We start from the raw sequence: 21,363 nt of genomic DNA, 5'->3' as shown, positions 1-21,363 counted from the left end.
TCCATTGGTCTATATCTCTGTTTTGGTACCAGTACCATGCTGTTTTGATTACTGTAGCCTTGTAGTATAGTTTGATGTCCGGTAGTGTGATGCCTCCCGCTTTATTCTTTTTGCTTAGAATTGATTTGGCTCTGCGGGCTCTCTTTTGGTTCCATATGAAGTTTAAGGTGGTTTTTTCCAGTTCTGTGAAGAAGGTCATTGGTAGCTTGATGGGGATAGCGTTGAATCTGTAAATTACTTTTGGCAGTATGGCCATTTTCACGATACTGATTCTTCCTAACCATGAACATGGAATGTTTCTCCATCTGTTTGTGTCCTCTCTTATTTCGTTGAGCAGTGGTTTGTAGTTCTCCTTGAAGAGGTCCTTTACGTTCCTTGTTAGTTGTATTCCTAGGTATTTTATTCTCTTTGTAGCAATTGTGAATGGCAGTTCATTCTTGATTTGGCTCTCTTTAAGTCTGTTATTGGTGTATAGGAATGCTTGTGATTTTTGCACATTGATTTTGTATCCTGAGACTTTGCTGAAGTTGCTTATCAGTTTCAGGAGATTTTGGGCTGAGACAATGGGGTCTTCTAGATATACAATCATGTCGTCTGCAAATAGAGACAATTTGACTTCCTCCTTTCCTAATTGAATACCCTTTATTTCTTTTTCTTGTCTGATTGCTCTGGCTAAAACTTCTAGTACTATATTGAATAGGAGTGGTGAGAGCGGGCATCCTTGTCTAGTGCCCGATTTCAAAGGGAATACTTCCAGTTTTTGCCCATTCAGTATGATATTGGCTGTTGGTTTGTCGTAAATAGCTTTTATTATTTTGAGATACGTTCCGTTGATGCTTAGTTTATTGAGGGTTTTTAGCATAAAGGGCTGTTGAATTTTGTTGAAGGCCTTCTCTGCATCAATTGAGATAATCATGTGGTTTTTGTCTTTGGTTCTGTTTATGTGGTGAATTACATTTATAGACTTGCATATATTGAATGAGCCTTGCATCCCCGGGATGAATCCTACTTGATCATGGTGGATAAGCTTTTTGATGTGCTGTTGTAATCGACTTGCCAGTATTTTATTGAAGATTTTTGCATCTATGTTCATCATGGATATTGGCCTGTAGTTTCTTTTCTTGTTGAGTCTCTGCCGGGTTTTGGTATCAGGATGATGTTGGTCTCATAAAATGATTTGGGAAGGATTCCCTCTTTTTGGATTATTTGGAATAGTTTCAGAAGGAATGGTACCAGTTCCTCTTTGTATGTCTAGTAGAATTCAGCTGTGAACCCATCTGGACCTGGGCTTTTTGGGGGTGGTAGGCTCTTAATTGCTGCCTCGACTTCAGACCTTGTTATTGGTCTATTCAGGGTTTCGACTTCTTCCTGGTTTAGGCTTGGGAGGAGGCAGCTGTCCAGGAATTTGTCCATTTCTTCCAGGTTTTCTAGTTTATGTGCATAGAGTTGTTTGTAATAATCTCTAATGATGGTTTGAATTTCTGTGGAATCTGTGGTGATATCCCCTTTATCATTTTTTATTGCATCTATTTGGTTATTCTCTCTTTTCTTTTTTATTAATCTGGCTAGTGGTCTGCCTTATTTTGTTGATCTTTTCAAAAAACCAGCTTCTGGATTTATTGATTTTTTTGAAGGGTTTTTCGTGTCTCTATCTCCTTCAATTCTGCTTTGATCTTAGTTATTTCTTGTCTTCTGCTAGGTTTTGAGTTTTTTTGATCTTGCTCCTCTAGCTCTTTCAATTTTGACGATAGGGTGTCAATTTTAGATCTCTCCTTGCTTCTCATGTGGGCACTTATTGCTATATATTTTCCTCTAGAGACTGCTTTAAATGTGTCCCAGAGATTCTGGTATGTGGTGTCTTCATTCTCGTTGTTTTCGAAGAACATCTTTATTTCTGCCTTCATTTCATTGTTTATCCAGTCAACATTCAGTAGAAGGTTGTTCAGTTTCCATGAAGCTGTGTGGTTCTGGGTTGGTTTCTGAATTCTGAGTTCTAACTTGATCGCACTGTGGTCTGAGAGACTGTTTGTTATGGTTTCCGTTCTTTTGCATTTGCTGAGGAGTGATTTACTTCCAATTATGTGGTCAATTTTAGAGTAGGTGTGATGTGGTGCTGAGAAGAATGTATATTCTGTGGATTTGGGGTGGAGAGTTCTGTAAATGTCTATTAGGTTTGCTTGTTCCAGGTCTGAGTTCAAGTCCTGGATATCCTTGTTAATTTTCTGTCTCGTTGATCTGTCTAATATGGACAATGGTGTGTTGAAGTCTCCCACTATTATTGTGTGGGAGTCTAAGTCTCTTTGTAAGTCATTAAGAACTTGCCTTATGTATCTGGGTGCTCCTGTATTAGGTGCATATATATTTAGGATCGCTAGCTCTCCTTGTTGCATTGATCCTTTTACCATTATGTAATGTCCTTCTTTGTCTCTTTTGATCTTTGTTGCTTTAAAGTCTATTTTATCAGAGATGAGAATTGCAACTCCTGCTTTTTTTTTCTCTCCATTTGCTTGGTAAATCTTCCTCCATCCCTTTATTTTGAGCCTTTGTGTATCCTTGCATGTGAGATGGGTTTCCTGGATACAGCACACTGATGGGTTTTGGCTTTTTATCCAATTTGCCAGTCTGTGTCTTTTGATTGGGGCATTTAGTCCATTTACATTTAGGGTTAATATTGTTATGTGTGAATTTGATACTGCCATTTTGATGCTAGCCGGCTGTTTTGCCCATTGGTTGATGCAGATTCTTCATTGTGTTGATGCTCTTTACCATTTCGTGTGTTTTTGGAGTGACTGATACTGGTTGTTCTTTTCTATGTGTAGTGCCTCTTTCAGGAGCTCTTGTAAAGCCGGTCTGGTGGTGATGAAATCTCTGAGTACTTGCTTGTTCACAAAGGATTTTATTTTTCCTTCACTTATGAAGCTTAGTTTGGCTGGATATGAAATTCTGGGTTGAAAGTTCTTTTCTTTAAGGATGTTGAATATCGGCCCCCACTCTCTTCTGGCTTGTAGGGTTTCTGCTGAGAGGTCTGCTGTAAGTCTAATGGGCTTCCCTTTGTGGGTAACCCGACCTTTCTCTCTAGCTGCCCTTAGCATTTTCTCCTTCATTTCAACCCTGGTGAATCTGACGATTATGTGCCTTGGGGTTGCTCTTCTAGAGGAATATCTTTGTGGTGTTCTCTGTATTTCCTGGACTTGAATACTGGCCTGCCTTGCTAGGTTGGGGAAGTTTTCCTGGATAATATCCTGAAGAGTATTTTCCAGTTTGGATGCATTCTCTTCGTCACATTCAGGTACACCTATCAAACGTAGATTAGGTCTTTTCACATAGTCCCATGTTTCTTGTTGACTCTGTTCATTCCTTTTTACCCTGTTTTCTCTAATCTTGTCTTCTCGTTTTATTTCATTGAGTTGATCTTCGACCTCTGATATCCTTTCTTCTGCTTGGTCAATTCGGCTGTTGAAACTTGTGCATGCTTCGTGAAGTTCTCGTGTTGTGTTTTTCAGCTCCATCAATTCACTCACATACCTCTCTAAATTGTCCATTCTCGTTAGCATTTTGTCGTCTTTTTTCAAGGTTCTTAGTTTCTTTGCATTGGGTTAGAACATGTTCTTTTAGCTCACGGAAGTTTCTTATTATCCACTTTCTGAAGCCTGATTCTGTCATTTCATCATACTCATTCTCCATCCAGTCTTGTTCCCTTGCTGGTGAGGAGTTGTGATCCCTTGTAGGAGGAGAGGTGTTCTGGTTTTGGGTGTTTTCATCCTTTTTGCGCTGGTTTCTTCCCATCTTTGTGGATTTATCCACCTGTCGACTTTGTAGTTGTTGACTTTCTGATTTTGGTAAGTTTAAGTCTGCAGCAGCAGAACTCATAACCCCCCTTTTTTTTTCCCCCAGGTGTTCTGTCCCAGGGATTTAGGGCTTTATGAGTTTCCGCTGTGCTGCTGCCGTTTTCCATGCCCACAAGGAGGCAGCCTAGTCACTCTCAGCCTGCAGAGGCTTCGCTGAGCTGCTGTGGGCTCTGCCCAGCTGCCGTGTGAACTTCCCTGCAGTCCTGTTTATATGGGTGTAGTTAGAACTGCTTCTGCTATATTGGCCCGCCTCTGTAGTGACGGACTCTCTCTGTAATGGCGGGTTGCCTTGGTGACGGCAGGTTGCCTCAGGAACTGCAGGCTGCCTCCGTAATGGCGGACGCCCCTCCTCCACAGAGCTGGACCGTCCTGGGTTCAGTTGTGCTTGCCATGAAAGTCTCAACCCAGAGCATTTCCAATTGCTGTTTTTTGGTTTTTGTTTTTGTTTTTGTGGGGGTGGGACCAGCCGGGCCTGGTCACCTGGCTCCCTGCCTCAGAGCCTTTTGTTTTTTTAGTTTAACGGTCGGCTCTCTACCAGGTGACCTGGTCGCCTGTTGAATAGGCTCCAGGATCTGTGTGATTTCCCATGCGGCGACCCACTACGCTGGCTGAAACCGCGGCTCTGAGATTCGTGGCGCTTTTTTGCCCGGGATTCTCCTGGCCTGGCTCCCCGCTTCAGCTCCCCTTGCTGGCTAAGAGGGGACACAGTCTCATTTACTCTGCACTGGGATCCACTGCGCCGGCTGAAACCGCGGCTCTTAGATTCATGGTGCTTTTTTGCCCGGGAATCTCCTGGCCTGGCTCCCTGTTTCAGCTCCCCTTGCTGGCTAAGAGGGGACACAGTTTCGTTTACTCTGCACCGGGAGCCACTGTGCCAGCTGAAACCACAGCTCTGAGATTCGTGGCGCTTTTTTGCCCGGGAATCTCCTGGCCTGGCTCCCTGTTTCAGCTCCCCTTGCTGGCTAACAGGGGACACAGTCTCGTTTACTCTGCCCTGGGAACCGCTGCACCAGGGCGCAGGCCAAACAGCCGCGCCGGCCAACACAGCTGTGCTGGTGACCCATGGGGCTCCTCCGCCTGTGAATCTCCTGGTCTGTGGGCAGTAAAAATCCATCTGGAAATGCAGCATCCACTCAGCCTCTGCGCTTTCACTCGGACCTGCAATCCTGAGCTCCTCCTAACTGGCCATCTTGGATCGGTCATCCTGTTTACAAGTTTTATGTGGACATATGTTTTCAGTTCTCTTGTATACACTTGGGAGTGGAATTGCTGGGTCATATGTTGAATGCTACACTTAACATTTTGAAGAACTCTCAAATTATTTTCCAAAGCAGTTATAACACTTTATAATACCAATAGTAATGCATGTGGGTTTCAATTTCTCTGCATCTTTTCCAACACTGGTTATTGTCTGCCTTTTTTATTTTACCCATTCTAAGTGTGTCAAGTTATATCTCATTGTGGTTTTAATTTGCATTTTCCTAATGACCAGTGATGGTGAGCAGCTTTTCATGTGCTTTTTGGCCATTTGTAGATCATCTTTGGACAAATGTCTATTGAAATCCTTTGCCCACTTTTAAATTGGGTTGTCTTTTATCCTTTTTTTTTTTTTTTTTTTCTTTAAGACAGGGTCTTGCTCTGTAACCCAGGCTGGAGTGTAGTGGTGCAATCTCAGCTCACTGCAACATATGCCTTCTGGATTCAAGTGATTCTCATGCCTCAGTTTCCTAAGCAGCTGGGACAGCAGGCATGTGTGTGCCACCACATCTGGCTAATTCTTGCATTTTTAATAGAGACTGGGTTTTACCATGTTGGCCAGTCTGGTCTCTTCAACTCCTGATGTCAAGTGATCCACCTACCTCGGCCTCCCAAAGTGCTGGGATTATAGGCATGAGCCACCATGCCTGGCCTATTCTTGAGTTGCAAGAGTTCTTTTTTTTTCCTTTTTTTTTTTTTTTTTTTGAGATGGAGTCTCGCTTTGTTGCCCAGGATGGAGTGCAATAACACAATCTCCACTCGCTGCAACCTCTGCTTCCTGTGTTCAAACAATTCTCCTGCCTCAGCCTCTCCAGTAGCTGGGACTACAGGTATGTACCACCACACCTGGATAATTTTTGTATTTTTAGTAGAGAAAGGGTTTCACCATATTGCCCAGACTGGTCTCAAACTCATGAGCTCAAGCCATCCACTCTCCTCAGCTTCCCAAAGTGCTGGGATTACAGGTGTGAGCCACCCCACCTGGCCAAGTTGCAAGGCTTCTTACATATTTTGGATATAAGACCCTTCTTACATATGATTTTCAAATATTTTCTTCCATCTGTGGGTGGTCTCTTCACTTTCTTTGATGATGGCCTTTGAAACATAAAAGTTTTAAATTTTGATGCAGTCTAATTTGGTTTTCTTTCTGTTTTTTCTTTTTATTCTGGTTATTTTGGTGTTTCTGGTGTCATAGCTAAGAAACTATTCCCTAATCCAAAGTCATGAAGATTTGCACCTCTGTGTTCTTCTAAGCATTTTCAACTTCTAGCTCTGCTATTTAGATCTTTTATCTGTCTTCAGTTATTTTGTATATATGGTGTAAGGTAGGGGTCCATATTCATTCTTTTGCATGTGCGTATCCATTTGTCCTATCACCATTTTTTGAAAAGAATATTTTCCCCCTCATTTAATTATCTTGGCTTGTTTGTTGAAATGGTCAATCGATTTTCAGCAATATTCCATTGACTTACATGCCTAACCTATGCTAACAACACAGTGTTTTGCTTACTATACATTTATAGTAAATTTTGAAATCAGAAAGTGTGAGTAACTCCATTTTAACAAAGGCAGCAATTCACTTCTTACTAACATTAGTTGAAGCTGCAAAGCTCCAACTTTGCTTCCCTGCCCCGCCAAGATCATTTAGCTATTATGGTTCCCTTGTATTTCCATATGAATTTTAAAATGAGCTTGGATTTTGATAGAAATTACATTGAATTTGTAAATCAATTAGGGAGTATTACTGTCTTAACAATATTAAGTTATCTGATCCATGAACATGGACTGTTTTTTCATTTATTTGCATCTTGTTTATTTTTTTCATAAATGTTTTGTGGTTTTTCGAGCCAAGTCTTATGTTTAACTTCTAAAAACTGTATTCCTAAGTATTTTATTCCTTTAGATTTTATTATAAATGGAATTTTCTTAATTTCATTTTTGGATTGTTCATTGCTAGTGTATAGATATACAACTGATATTTATATATTGATATTGTATCTTGCAGTCTGCTGAATTCATGTATTAGTTCTAATAATTATTTTTGTGACTTCCTTAAGATTTTCTCTCTGCAACAACATGTCATCTGCAGATATGGTTTTACTTTTTCCTTTTTGCCATCAATGCCTTTTATTTCTTTTTCTTGCCTACTTGGCCTAGCTAAATCAATGTCGAATAGACATGCTAAAAGTGGACATCTTCGTCTTGTTCCTGATCATAGAGCAGTCAGTCTTTGACCTTTAAGTATGATGTTAACTGTGGGAAACAGATTTCTTGAAAGAACCTTTAAAGCTTATTTATTCACCTTCTTTATTTAAAAGCTGTCTCTCAGACATTATGATAGAGTACTGGTTAGTTGGACATAGGCAAAAGCAAATTCTCTGAAATAGGAAGTATATCATCATGTGGAACAGTTACCAAGAGCCCCTGTGTTAGTCTGGGGAAGTTGAACTTAAAGTATAATAATAGTTAAGTTAAATTAAATTTTTAGAAAAGAACTAATTTATAGAGGAAGTAGTTTAGACCTTAAAGGTCAATAAAATTGACCATGCAAGGGAGAAGAGAGTGTTCTAAGTGATAAAAATATTGAGGCAAGTGAAGTCATGGCCTGCCTGAGAAATATAGTATGTATTCCGGAGGGTTAACTTCCAGGAGGTGTTGCTAAGAGATGATGCTGGACAGGTAAGCAGGGGCTAGATTATGAAGATCTCTTGTGGGGCCTGTTATTACATTATAACTTTGCATGGAGAGCCGCCAGAAGTCATTGAAGGATTTTAAGAAGGAAAAAAAAGGGGGGCGGGGGTGAAATGAGATAATCTGATTTGTACTGTAGGAAAAACTAGGGTTCTAGTTGGGATTAACAGCTGGAAAACTAGTTAGAGGTTTATTGCCATAACCCAGGAAAAGATGATGGTGTACTGGACAGTGTCGTGGCAGTAGAGAGAGAGATAAGTGAAGAGATTTAGGAAGAGAAATTGGATGTTAGAGGAACAGGGGACAAGGATGATTCCTAGATTTTTGTCTAGGGCAAATGGGCAGATGCTGATGATCTTTAGTGATTTGGGGAATACAGGAGAAATAGTTAGGAAAAGGTAATGAATTTTATTTTGGAGATACTGAGTTTGAGGTGCTCAGAACATATCCAACTGGGTATTTCCCATAGGTAATTGGATTTGATGTTTAGAGTACAGAAAAAAAGGTCTGGGTTAGGTCTGTATGGTAGCTACAGATGTTATATGGTTATTGAAGACATGGTAAGGATTAAACTCCTTCATTCAACATATAGTCATTTACCAGTTCACAAGATACACTTAGAGATGGCACACAGAACTCATCTTACTCTATTCTCCTCTGACTGTCCTCTATCTTGTCTTTTTCCTGCCTTCCCTTCCCCCACACCAAAACAGAAATTTCACATAACTTAGTGAAAAGGTAGTAATGTGTATTATAAGAGTATTACCATTAGCTCCTAATCCGCCACTTAAATATTGATGTTAGCAAGATTTCTTCTTGTAAAGATAACATTGTACCGTAATACTTATTTCAATTTTAGTGTCTTAAAGACTTTTCTGCATGATCCTCTTGTGGAGTGGAGTAAACCAGTGAAAGGACATTCCAAAGCATCACTGAATGAAACTGGAGAAGTTGTCAACGAAAAGGTTAGTAGAAAGTGTAGCTTGATATGGGCTGTAGTCTTCATCTCTACAAATGAACTTGATACGTAGCTATAGTTCTCATCTCTGTGCATGAGAAGTGCTTGGAAATACTGTTAATGACGATTGCTTACTCTGAAATCTAGTTCTCTAGTATCACAATGCCATAAGTGTTCTTTATTGTCAACAATGTTAACATTATTAGCATTTGTATAATGAAACAGTTCATGGCACACTTGTTTAACCATAGACAATTCAGTTATGAGATACAATAGGAAAAACAAGTATAAATTGTGTGGACTTAACAGAACAACAGGTCTGAGCTTTAATATCATGATACCAGTGTGTCACAAGCTATCTTAACAAATGCAGAAATTAACTTCTTACTAATATTAGTTGAAGCTGCAAAGTTTGCAGATAGCTTTGTTGTTGTTGTTTTTGAGACAGAGTCTTGCTCTATCATCCAGGCTGGAGTGCAGCGGCATGATCTTGGCTTACTGCAACTTCTGCCTCTCAGGTTCAAGCAATTCTCCTGCCTTAGCCTCCCGAGTAGCTGAGATTACAAGCGCGTACCACCACGGCTGGCTAATTATTATATTTTTAGTAAAGACGGGATTTCACCATGTTGGCCAGACTGGTCTCAAACCCCTGGACTCAAGTGATCTACCCACCTTGGCTTCCCAAAATGCTGAGAGTATAAACATAAGCCACTGCACCTGGCCCTGATAGTTATTTTTAATAAGTTAGAATAGATGGAGGATTTTTTTGGGGGGGCACTCTTACATCTTTAATAAGTCTTGTACAGGCTTACTAAATACAATTAAGAATTATACCGACTATACCCTAATAAAGATTAAAAATTTACATTCCAGGTAACTACCTTAAGAGTTTTAAGTCCACTTTCATCCTACTGATATAGCCTGAGGAAGGTTAGACACATACGCCCCCATCCTTCATGTCAACCTTAACCCCTTTGTCTTGAGAAAGGAGGTTTAGCTGCTTTTTTAGTTCTTCAATTTCTTTTTCTTGCTCTATTATCTTTATCTGTAGGGTGATATTAATATTTCCAGAATTTTGGTAAAGTTCACTCTGTAGCAGTTGAATAGCAGATGGTTTCTGGGACATGTTCCTTTTTGTTAAGTTCTAGAAACAGTTGGCTTATACTGGATACCTTTTACTGAAGGATTCCAGTATTTGACCAGTTCTTGAACCTGTTAAAACTTATGCTTGCTCCATTTCTATTCTAAACAGCTGAAAGAGCTCCAGTAGGATCACAGTCAACCTATACATATCTAACTGGACAGAGCAAACCCTGGTCTCTACAAATTGCTTGTTTGTTTGTTTTTAATTAGCCAAGCTCAGTGGCACACTCCTGTAGTCCCAGCTACTTGGGAGGCTGAGGTGGGAAGATCACTTGAGCCCAGGAGTTGGAGGCTGCTATGAGCTATGATGACACCACTGCACTCCACCCTGGGCAATGGAGTGAGACCCTTGGCATCATACTCAGATCCTTCCAACTGTTTGGATGAAGCTTACAGACAAGTGTCCGCTCTGGATATGTGTTGGTGCTCTCTTTCCTTATCTATGGGTCCAGTCTGTGTTCCTTTTTAAGATGTCTGGGCAGGCCAGACCAAAGTCTCCTATTTTTACTTGCTGATGAGAGCCATGAAGAAAAATATTTCTAGGCTTCTAATATCTGTTTACAATTCCCATGTTATATATGTAAAACACACCTTCCACTAATTCTTGAAAAATTTTTGTTGCAACACTGGCCATAAGGACAGGCAGACTTACCCACACACTCTTGGCCCCGCTTGTTTCTCTCAGCTGTCCGGTCCCACAGCAAGAGCTTGCACAGCTGCATCTGAATGTGCAGAGTCAGGTAGTACTGCACCTTTATCTGCCCAACAAGTTCAAGTTTTCTTCAGAGATTCCTCAGTGGATGTGAAATTCTCCTCTAGGAGGGAATTACACCTGAGCAGCAGCAGCTGTTCCACAATTGACCTGATAAACAAACGAGCCAAGCCGTTTTCCTGGAGCTCCAGGGATGATTCAAATTCACTGGTGTCTCTTAGGACTAAATTGGCAGGGTAGTTCACCAGCTTGTTTTTCTGATTTTGAGTGTTAGATTCTCCAAAGGGTTTTTCTTTTTCTGAGGTGAGCTCAGCAAAGATAATGGATGAGTTGCTACTTTCATCATTTTTAACACTGTATTGGTATGTCATCTGCCTGGTCGGAGAACATTTCCAAAAATGGCAACCGAATGGAAGCTCTGTCTGCTTGTGGTTGGACCACATGAACATGTTCTGTCTATGCAGTATGATAACTAATGATATTAGGGTCCTGAAGACCCTCCAACACCTTCATTCCCATAGTTTTTCCATCCAATCTGTTTTAGTTGCACCCTTAATCAGGACTTTTTAAATTGCACATCCTGACCATGTTATTTATTCCTGAACTTATATACTCTTCCATATCCACATTTTCCTAAGATGGCAAGTTCTTCAAATTCATTTAAGTAACATGAAGTTTGTGCTTCAAAGGCTACTTCCCTTGATCTGATTTTCTGGATTTAAGAAACATCCTCACAAGGACCCTGATGAACTCTCTCTTTAGTGGACCTCATTAAGTGAGTAATAGCTCTGTGGTGATATAGTCTTAATGAGCTAAACTCATCACAAGTGAAAGAAGACAGCAGCCCCATTTTGATAAAGGTCTGGCAAAGTAACTTAAACATGTGTCTTGAATGAACTGGGTTTGGTTCATGCACATGCCTCAAGTGCTCCACCAAAGAAATAAGCAGGAGCTGGTCTGCAACTGCAAAAGGGAAGACTGGCTGTTGTAGGGGTTCTCTTAACACCTGGAGTTCTTCTGGAACATCAGATTTGTCATATTTGGAGTCCAGGCTCTTGGCAGAAAAGTTGATGGCAGACAGCATAGCAACAGCCCCTGCCCTGTGGCCCTCCTCTTTGCATTCACGAGCTGCAGCCCAGCCCACCGGCCCAACCAGCACCGCCTCTGAGAATTATTTTTCTAATAACATAATTCTTTTGCATTCAGATATGCTCAAGAAGGAAATGTATACAATTACAAGTAGCTCATTTAGAACTCCCATATGCATGTACTAACATAATGTAAATATTAGGCAGTAGAGCATTGTTGCTGTTATTAGAATATTCATTCAAATGTTTAAGTCCTAAACACTTCCAAAGCAGATTTTAAAAATTATTTTTCGAGAGGCCGGGCGTGGTGACTCACGCCTGTAATCCAAGCACTTTGGAGGCCAAGGCGGGCGGATCACCTGAGGTTGGGAGTTCAAGACCAGCCTGACCAACATGGTGAAACCCCGTCTTTAAAAAAAAAACAAAAATTATTTTTTGAGAATTGCACTGTGTAAATAATTCCTTAGTATTTCATGTAGTCCAGAAACATGTCCAAGCAGTTGATGTTGAATCAATCTTGGAAGCCTCAAAATCAGTATCACAAGTTAACTGTATTTGTTTAATTTCTTCTTTTTCTGTATTTGCTCTTACAAAAGGAGTATTGGTCAGTAAAATGGTGTTAACGTTTATTAAATGTCAAAATATAAAGAAAGGTAGTAATTCGAAATTATCAACATCTGTTTTTGGTTTTATGTTTCTTCTTTTTAGGCCAAGACCCATGTTCTTGACATTGAGCAGCGACTACAAGGTATAATCAAGACTCGAAATAGAGTGACAGGACTGCCATTATCTATTGAAGGACATGTGCATTACCTTATACAAGAAGCTACTGATGAAAACTTACTATGCCAGATGTATCTTGGTTGGACCCCATATATGTGAAATGAAATTATATAAAAGAATATGTTAATAATCTAAAAGTAATGCATTTGGTATTAATCTGTGGTTGTATCTGTTCAGTTCTAAAGTACATCATAAATTTATGTTCTCAGAGCAACTGTTCTTTCTCTCCGATCATTAATTATATGTAAAATATATGTTCAATTATGAAGAAATAAACTGCTTTCTTAATACATACTGTGTATTATAGCTGGAGAAATAGAACATCATGTGTTCTCATGGTCAAAAACTATATTTGCAAGAAACAAGCGAGCCTAATTTGATTTTACAACTTCTACTGATTTCCTTTTAAAAGTCCTAGCTAGGCTGGGCTTGGTGTCTCTCACCTGTAATCCAAGCACTTTGGAGGCCAAGGCAGGCGGATCACCTGAGGTCAGGAGTTCAAGACCAGCCTGACCAACATGGTGAAACCCCGTCTTAAAAAAAAAAAAAAATTAAAAGTCCTAGCTATTGTAAGGATTCACTTGAAGAACAAAATTATATGGAATAAATATTGTGGGCATGGCATTGTACTAGACTTATGCATAATAGAGCTACCCTCTCCTGTACTCCAGGAAGTGACAGTCTAGTAAGAGAGAGATATAAATATAAACAGCATATCATTAAGTTCACTTAATAAAACTATGTTTGAAAGTGTGATGGGGAAAAAAAATAAGCCAAAAAGTGTGAATATGAAAACAAAATAAACATTCTCTAATTTGTGTGATGCTTGCCATAATGCAGTCCCAGAATGCAGAATCCAGTGGTCACGGAAGACAACGATACTTAACATTTCCTGAGATCTTAAAATCTAAAAAGGTTTAAATGTTTAAGGTTTTCTGTAAGTTTTCGTCCAGAAGATTTAAATACAAAGTAATTAGGTTCTTACATTCAAATAAGTGGAAAACTCTTAACATTTAAAATTGATAATTTCACTTAAGTTGGTAAGACTCTCCCCAGTTGAAAGTGTGATGGGGAAAAATATGAAAAACCCAGAGCATGAATGTAAAAACTAAACATCAAATGATTTCGTATCCAAGGTCTGTTGGTGATGGGGGGGAGCGGGGGGGCCATGTAATTTGGAAATTTTTAAAAACAATTTGGAAAACATTTTTAAAAGAAACTTTGTCATGGGTTTAAATTCCTCAGAGAAAATAATTCCTAGCAAAAACAAACTAAGCCAAATAAATCACCACATCTTTCCAAATCTGTGAAAAATACTGAGATTAGCAACCCTTGGAGACAGAAGCAGGACAAAAATCAGTGTTCGATACCCTTCCCACACCCTCGTGCGGTTTTCATGCCACTTCCAAATTCACTTAGAAAGCACAGCTGTATCCTAGGGCATTTTCACACCTAAGTTGAAGCACACCTGCAAACCTCCGCAGAGCCTCTGACCACCACCAGCTCGCACCGCGGTCCCTGCCGCGCGAGGCCTGGCCGGCTAAGCCCCGCCCCTGGGACGGCCACGGATCCTGCCGCTCTAGGCCCGGCGGGCGCTCTCTATGGTCGGCCGGGCGGTGTGTTGTCATCTGCGGAGCGACGGCCGGAGGCGGCAGCGGAGGCCCTGGCGGGGTGTTTGGTTTCGGTTTGGCCCTAACTAGGATTAGTGTTGACTGTCGAAATGGGAGTCCCCAAGTTTTACCGATGGATCTCAGAGCGGTATCCCTGCCTCAGCGAAGTGGTAAAAGAGCATCAGGTGGGTGAGCGAGGGGCACAGGCTCAGAAGGCCGAAGACCCGAGGCTCCGCGGCCCTCTCTACACCCAGGGCTGGAGCTCTCCTGCCTCCTTTCCCCTCGTCGTCTGGCCGATGTGTGGCATAGGGAGGGGGACGGAAGATTTGAGGAAGCCCGGATGAGCCGAAAGGGGCCAAGGACGCAGGTTTCCTGTGTGTGGACAGAGCCCCGGGTTCACAGCGCTCTGACAGCTCTCCGGCTGCGGTTGGTCCTTCCGCGACTCTGAAATGAAGTCCTGGGAAAGAACGCTTTTACCGTTCTCCCGTTTCTTCCAGGGAAGTTGCAAGTTGCCTTTTTCCTTACAGAGGCTGCGAAGCTGGAGTGGGTGTTCTCGTAGGTTCCCCGATCCCACCCAGAGCAGCAGACCCACGTACAAACAATAACAGCCGCCTCCGCACGCAGTCACCTTGTTTACTTTCCCTGATCTAGAGCGCGGCCCACTCGGCCCCCAACGCCTAGACTTTCCGACGTGGCTGAGGGTCCATATTGATAATGCCTTTTGTACTTATTTTCTCTTATCTCAAAAACAGCACCAGCCCCCTATTGCCAAAACAAAAAACTTGGGCGGGCTGGGGAGTGGGGCTTAGGGCCTTTATTTGGAGGTCTTGCTGTGTGACAGAGAGGGGGGTTGGGAAACAAATTGATAGAACATTAATACTACTAATAATATTTGGCATGTAATGACCCCAGGGCAATGTTAATGTGTAGATTCCAAAAACGTAGTTTCTATATTGGAAGTGTAGAACGAGGAGAAAGCAGTCATCTATTAGGTAAACTAGACTTTGGGTGATACTTTGGTGTTTGTCACATTTAATGAATTTGATAGATCTCTTGCCTGTTTGCAGTTTTACAGAAAAAAAAAAGTTTTCAAATTTGTGTAGTTGATTGAATCAGTCTTGATGGGTAGTATTGTAAATAGCCTTTTAAATTATGGTTTAATCAGTACTTATAAACATGAGGGTAGTTTTACTTCTGGAAAAGAGTTTTTGTTGCTGGATTCCAACCAGATTTGGTAGATGAAAAAAAAAAAGTACAGAAACTTTCAAATGTTAGCTTATCTTTGATTTATTTGAAATATAGATTGAGTTACATTTAGAGAGGTACTTTTTTCGCCCGGAGAGGGCTAAAATCGAAACCAGTACATTGCAGAAATGGAGACAACCAACTTTGGCTTTGCTTGCATCCTTCAGTCAGTTCCTCCTATACGTCAATCACTTTATCTCTAAAATGCAAAAATAATGTGATTGTTATTCAGAATGACTTAATAGTACATAATTTGTTCAGTAGTATTTTTATTCTGTAGACTGTGGCACAGAATTTGATTAGGTGGAAATATCCTAGATTCTCTCCATCCTGAGGAATTTTGTTACTGCAGAATGAAAATAATGTCTTTAATGCAGTTTTATGACGTGGACACTAGGATAGGGTTTGTGAAAGCTTTATATAGAAAATGGGCGAATTATTTTTAAATTTCACTGTAAATAAATTTTAAAATTTGGTTCATCATTGTGATGCCTTTCAAAAATGTTTGATTAAAAAAGAGACAAAAGTGTTACTAGCTTCTCTCTCAAGTAGAACTTAAAGACGGTTATGCCTAAATACGTCACAGGCATTCAAAAGCTAGTCCTGGGGGAAAAGGATAGGGAGAAGAAGTGAGTTATGGAACGTCAATGGTTGTGGCCTCAGTAGCATAGGTTTTCAGTTTCTCTGAATCATCTAGTAAAAACAGAAAGAGAAACTAGAAAGCAGAGTTTAAAATCCATAAAACAATTACAACAAACCTTGTGACATGCTATCCCCATGAAACCCAAAACGTAAATAGTTGAGGCAAACTACCAATAGTCTCTAGACACAATTGGTATTGACATCTGTGCAGAAGTGAGAAGGAAGCAATGGGGCAACATCTGATGGACCTTAGAACAGGAGAATTCCAGAGTAGCCAACAGCATCCACTAAAAGACTATGCTGGTCAGATAGCCACAGCTGAAACCGGGGAGTTTTATTCTCTCCATTATCTGGGTGAAGGCCTAGCATAAGAAAGACCAGGCCGGGCGCGGTGGCTTACGCCTGTAATCCCAGCACTTTGGGAGGCCGAGGCGGGTGGATGACGAGGTCAATAGATCGAGACCATCCTGGTCAACATGGTGAAACCCCGTCTCTACTAAAAATACAAAAAATTAGCTGGGCACGGTGGCGCGTGCCTGTAATCCCAGCTACTCAGGAAACTGAGGCAGGAGAATTGCCTGAACCCAGGAGGCGGAGGTTGCGGTGAGCCGAGATCTCGCCATTGCACTCCAGCCTGGGTAACGAGAGCGAAACTCCGTCTCAAAAAAAAAAAAAAGAAAGACCAAACAGGCAGGAGTAGTCTACCTCCTGTGAACACTCAAAACTGACTTGCCAAGGTGCCATTCTGGGCCAGAGCCCTAAGGAAAAGGGAGTGCAATAAAATCTTACAAAAATTTTATGCAGGGAGTGAAATAAAATTTTGTGAAAGGACAATAGAGACAAGAAAAGAGAAGGAGATAGTTCATGTAAAAGTGAGGCACAGTCATAAATCAAGAAATCTTAGAAAACAAACCACGAAGCAAATCACTGTATTTTTTAACACTACTCAGAAACAGTTTTGTGTGAACTTATATTCCCCAAACCCCTACTCATTCTAAAAGCTCAAGAAAATTAAATTCACATAACAATGAGCTACAGAAAGGTACTGAGGTCAAATCACATACAAAGTTATTATACGAGAAAAAGAGAGAATATCTCTCCAGATATAAAAACTTGCAATGAAAAAATGCACACAAAATACTCCAGAATTATAACTAAAACTATTATCTATTTCACAGTATGTTAATAGACACTAAGAAAATGATATAAGACATTAAAGAACAACATGTATCAATTACGAAAATGTGGGAATGAGATGACAGAGAAAATCAGAAGTAAATGAAAAAAATTTTTCAGAGCTGAAGCCTCAAATAGAAGCAAGGCAAGAACAGATGATGCCATTAAAGAAAAAAATCAGTGGTGGAAAAGTGAAATTTTAAAAAATAAAATAGATTTAAAAGATTTAAGAAAAAGTAACAATAAGAAAGATAGGCAAAGAAGATAAATAATAGAGGTGCCCGAAAAAGAAAAAATCAAAGCAGCATAACAACAAATACTAAAACTGTAATAAAACTTTCCTGAAATGTAAAAAACTTGAAACCGCATATGGAAAGAATACTCCATGTTCGTCACCGTGTTGATTCATACGACCAATACCAAGACATATTCTAGTAAAATTACTGAACTTTAAAGAAAAACAAAAGGACTAGTGGCTTTACTTGAGGATCCCCAAACGGAGAACAACATGTTCCTCCTGGTTAGTATCTCCACAACAATTGAAGAGAAAAAAAGACAAAATAAGGTTATAGCTTTTTAAATCTGAAACTTTGCTTTGAACCAGATTGTTCTGTTTCATTGGAAATTAGCTGCTGATTTTGTTTTACACTCAGTAGCACCATAATTGAAGAAAGGAGGGGAGAACAATTCCAGAGACATTTTTTCAAATAATTATCTTTTTTACTGTAGCACCAACTTACCCTTTACATATCTTCAGAACTTGGAGCTTACACCTTATAAGGATCTGTGACCAGGTACAACAGTTTCAGCTTCTCATACGCTATTCTCGGTTTGTTGTGGGCTACTTTGTTTTATCCATTAGTAATAAACTCTTTTCCTCACTTCTAGAAATCTGTGGTTGACTAATAGCTCCCATTCTCAGGATTTTTTTATGGGGAGAAGAGGCATATATGTATGTAAAATCCTTTAATGTCATAGGATTTGGGGAAAGGAGAGAAGATAAACACATATACTTGATCTGTCTTCTTTACAAAGCACAGATTATACAGTTTTAAGATTATAAACTCTTAGAGCATATGTAATTCTCTTGGTGATTATAATCCAGAACAGTGCTGTTAAAATAGCTAAGATTTGTTAAGCACTTGCAGTGCACCAGACACTGTTTTAAGTGCTTTACATGCTTTCACTTATTTAATCATAGCAATTTTAGATCTGTTTTGTAGCTGAGAAAACTGAGTGATAAAAAGATTGAGTTATCCAAAGTCATTACATAGCTAGTAAAGTAAGTGTTTGGAGCTGAATTGGAAACCAGGCAGAATTGCTCTAGAGCAGCGGTCCTCAACCTTTTTGACACCATGGTCCAGTTTCATGGAAGACAGTTTTTCCATGGACAGGGGGTAGGGTGGCCTTCAGAATGATTTATTGTGTACTTTATTTCTGTTATTATTACATTGTAATATATAACGAAATAATTGTACAACTCACCGTAATGTAGAATCCGTGGGAACTCTAAGCTTATTTCCCTGCAACTAGATGGTCCCATTTGAGGATAATGGAAGATAGTGACAGATCATCAGGCATTAGATTCTCATAAGGAGCACGCAACCTGAATCTATCACATGTGCAGTTCACAATAGGGTTCCTGTTCCTATGAGAATCTAATGCTGCCACTGATCTGACAGGAGGTGGAACTCAGGCTGTCATGCCAGAGATGGGGAGTGGCTGTAAATACAGATAAAGCTTCCCTCACTGGACTGCAGCTCACTTCCTGCTGTGCCTCCGGGTTCCTAACAGGCCATGGACTGGTAGTGGTCGGTGGCCTCGGGGTTGGGGACTCCTGCTCTGTAGCAGTGTTGTTTCCTTTTTTATGTATTTACTTTTGGCGATGGAGTCTCACTCTGTTGCCCAGGCTGGAGTGCAGTGGCACAATCTGGGCTCACTGCAACCTCTGCTACCCAGGCTCAAGCTCTCACTTCGGCCTCTAAGTAGCTGAGACCACAGACGTGTGCCACCACACTCAGCTAATTTTTTGTATTTTTGGTAGAGACGGGGTTTCACCATATTGCCCAGGCTGGGCTCAAACTCCTGAGCTCAAGTGATCCACCCACCTCAGCCTCCCAAAGTGCTGGGATTGCAGGTGTGAGCCACCACGCCTGGCCTAGACCTCTTTTTTCTAATCATTCCCTCTACCTTGGGGAACTTTAATGCCACAGGTATGTCATATATCTGTTTTTATACTATGGGTGCTTTATTTTATAATTCCCCCCCCACACACACACACATATAAAATAATTTTGGCCTACTTGGGAATGATATTGTTACTATTGATTACGCATGCTTTAAAGCCTGCACTTAAAAAAAAATTGCAAGGCTTGGTGCGGTGGCTCACACCTGTAATCCCAGCACTTTGGGAGGCTGAGGTAGGCAGATCCCTTGAGCTTGGTAGTTCAAGACCACCTGGGCAACATGGTAAAACGCTGTCTCTACCAAAAATACAAAAAATTAGCCGGGTGTGGTGCCACGCACCTGTAGTCCAAGCTTCTAGGGAGGCTGAGGTGGGAGAATCACTTGAACCCAGGAGGCCAAAGTTGCAGTGAGCTCAGATCATGCCACTGCACTCCAACCTTGGCGACACTGGGAGTCTCAAAAAAAAAAAAAAAAAACTCTAGTAAAATATACATAACAAAATGTACCATCTTTGGGCATTTTTAAGTGTATAGTTCTTTTGCATCAAGTACCTTCATATTGTTGTTCTAAGCCTACACTTTTAAAATGAATCTTCTCTGCCTTATGCTAAAAAATACTTCTTGGTTATGAAAACCTTTCAAATTTTAGGGAACACAAGTTGCCATTTCCATTTTAGAGCGTTTGCTGATGCGTAGGGAGCTTATCTAACTCTTTACTGTATTACGTTATTTACTATATATCCCAAGTCCCTACAATTATGTGTGGCACATAATGGGTATTCAGTAAATATTTTTTGAGTGAATTAATTTATTTGCTATAGCATATTATATAGCATATAACATATAGTATATAGATATAGTATATAGAAATGCATGTTAAAATATACATGGTATGTTAGTATGTTGTAAAACAATATTTTTAAAAAATGAAATGAAGCTTGGGATTATTTTTTATTTTGTTTAGTTTTTATTTTTGTGGGTATATAGTAAGCGTATATATTTATGGGGTTCATGAGATGTTTTTATACAGGCATGCAGTGCATAATAATCACATCATGGAGAATGGAGTATCCATCCCCTTAAGTATTTATCCTTTGTGTTACAAACAATTTAATAATACTCTTTTAGTTGTTTTTAAATGTATACTTAAATTATTGACTTTAGTCACCCTGTTGTGCTATCACATAGTAGGTCTTATTCATTCTTTATTTTTTATTTTGGATGCAAGGTCATGCTCCATCACGCAGGCTGGAGTACAGTGTCATGATCTCGGCTCACTGCAACCCCTGCCTCCTGGGTTCAAGCGATTCTTGTGCCTCAGCCACGCAAGTAGCTGGGATTAGGTGTGCGCCACCACACCCAGCTACTTTTTGTATTTTTAGTAGACATGGGGTTTTGCCGTGTTGGCCAAGCTCTTCTCCAACACCCAGTGGCCTCAATTGATCCGCCCACCTCAGCCTCCCAAAGTGCTGGGATTACAGGCATGAGCCATCGTGCCTGATTTGTGTTTTATTGTTTTTTGTTTGTTTGTTTTAATTTAAATATTTTTTAAAATAGACACAGGGTTTCGCCATGTTGCCCACGCTGGTCTTGAACTACTGGGCTCAAGTGATCTGCCCGCCTTGGCCTCCCAAAGTGTTGGGATTACAGGCGTGAGTCATCGCATCCAGCCTAGGTCTTATTCATTCTTTCAGTTTTTTTTTTATACCCATTAACCTTTCTCACCTCTCCCCTGACTCCCCAAATACCCTTCCCAGCCTCTAGGAACCATCTTTCTATTCTCTATGTCCATGAGTTCTATTGTTTTGATCTTTAGATTCCATAAATGAAAACATGCAATGTTTGCTTTTCTGTGCTAGGCTTATTTTACTTAACATAATGATCTCCATTTCCACCCATGTGGTTGCAGATGACAGGATCTCATTCTTTCTTAAGGCTAAATGCACATTCTCCATTGTGTATATGTACCACATTTACTTTGTCCATTCATCTGTTGATGGACAATTAGTTTACTTGCAAATCTT

The 21,363-nt window shown here is 40.3% G+C and overlaps 2 protein-coding genes and 1 pseudogene across 11 annotated transcripts in view; 2 read left to right on the top strand and 1 right to left on the bottom strand.

Moving 5' to 3' along the window:
* The window catches only part of ATR (ATR serine/threonine kinase), a 125,054-nt gene extending 112,284 nt beyond the window's left edge, over nucleotides 1-12,770 (top strand). For both annotated transcript variants that reach the window (XM_064378772.1, XM_064378773.1), the window contains exons 46-47: nucleotides 8,656-8,761; nucleotides 12,406-12,770. In XM_064378772.1, coding sequence (XP_064234842.1) covers nucleotides 8,656-8,761; nucleotides 12,406-12,579 — 280 coding nt within the window. In that variant the 3' untranslated portion in view covers nucleotides 12,580-12,770. The remainder of the gene's footprint in view (nucleotides 1-8,655; nucleotides 8,762-12,405) is intronic.
* Nucleotides 10,835-12,092, bottom strand: LOC105706591 (eukaryotic translation initiation factor 2-alpha kinase 1-like; annotated as a pseudogene).
* A 1,335-nt stretch (nucleotides 12,771-14,105) lies between the features above and the next one.
* The window catches only part of XRN1 (5'-3' exoribonuclease 1), a 137,867-nt gene continuing 130,609 nt past the window's right edge, over nucleotides 14,106-21,363 (top strand). For 8 of the 9 annotated variants that reach the window (XM_064378771.1, XM_064378767.1, XM_021669568.2 and 5 more), the window contains exon 1: nucleotides 14,106-14,275. In XM_064378771.1, the coding sequence (XP_064234841.1) occupies nucleotides 14,201-14,275 (75 nt within the window). In that variant the 5' untranslated portion in view covers nucleotides 14,106-14,200. Of the gene's footprint in view, nucleotides 14,276-16,498; nucleotides 17,948-21,363 lie in introns of those variants that run through there. The other variant, XM_064378769.1, reaches the window with a different exon arrangement.

The sequence above is a fragment of the Aotus nancymaae genome, unplaced genomic scaffold (assembly GCF_030222135.1).
Source record: "Aotus nancymaae isolate 86718 unplaced genomic scaffold, 86718_ANA_hifiasm-v0.15.2.pri h1tg000019l, whole genome shotgun sequence".
NCBI classification, from domain to species: domain Eukaryota; kingdom Metazoa; phylum Chordata; class Mammalia; order Primates; family Aotidae; genus Aotus; species Aotus nancymaae.
Note: the sequence above shows the minus strand (reverse complement) of the source record. Positions and strands in the feature narration are given on the sequence as shown.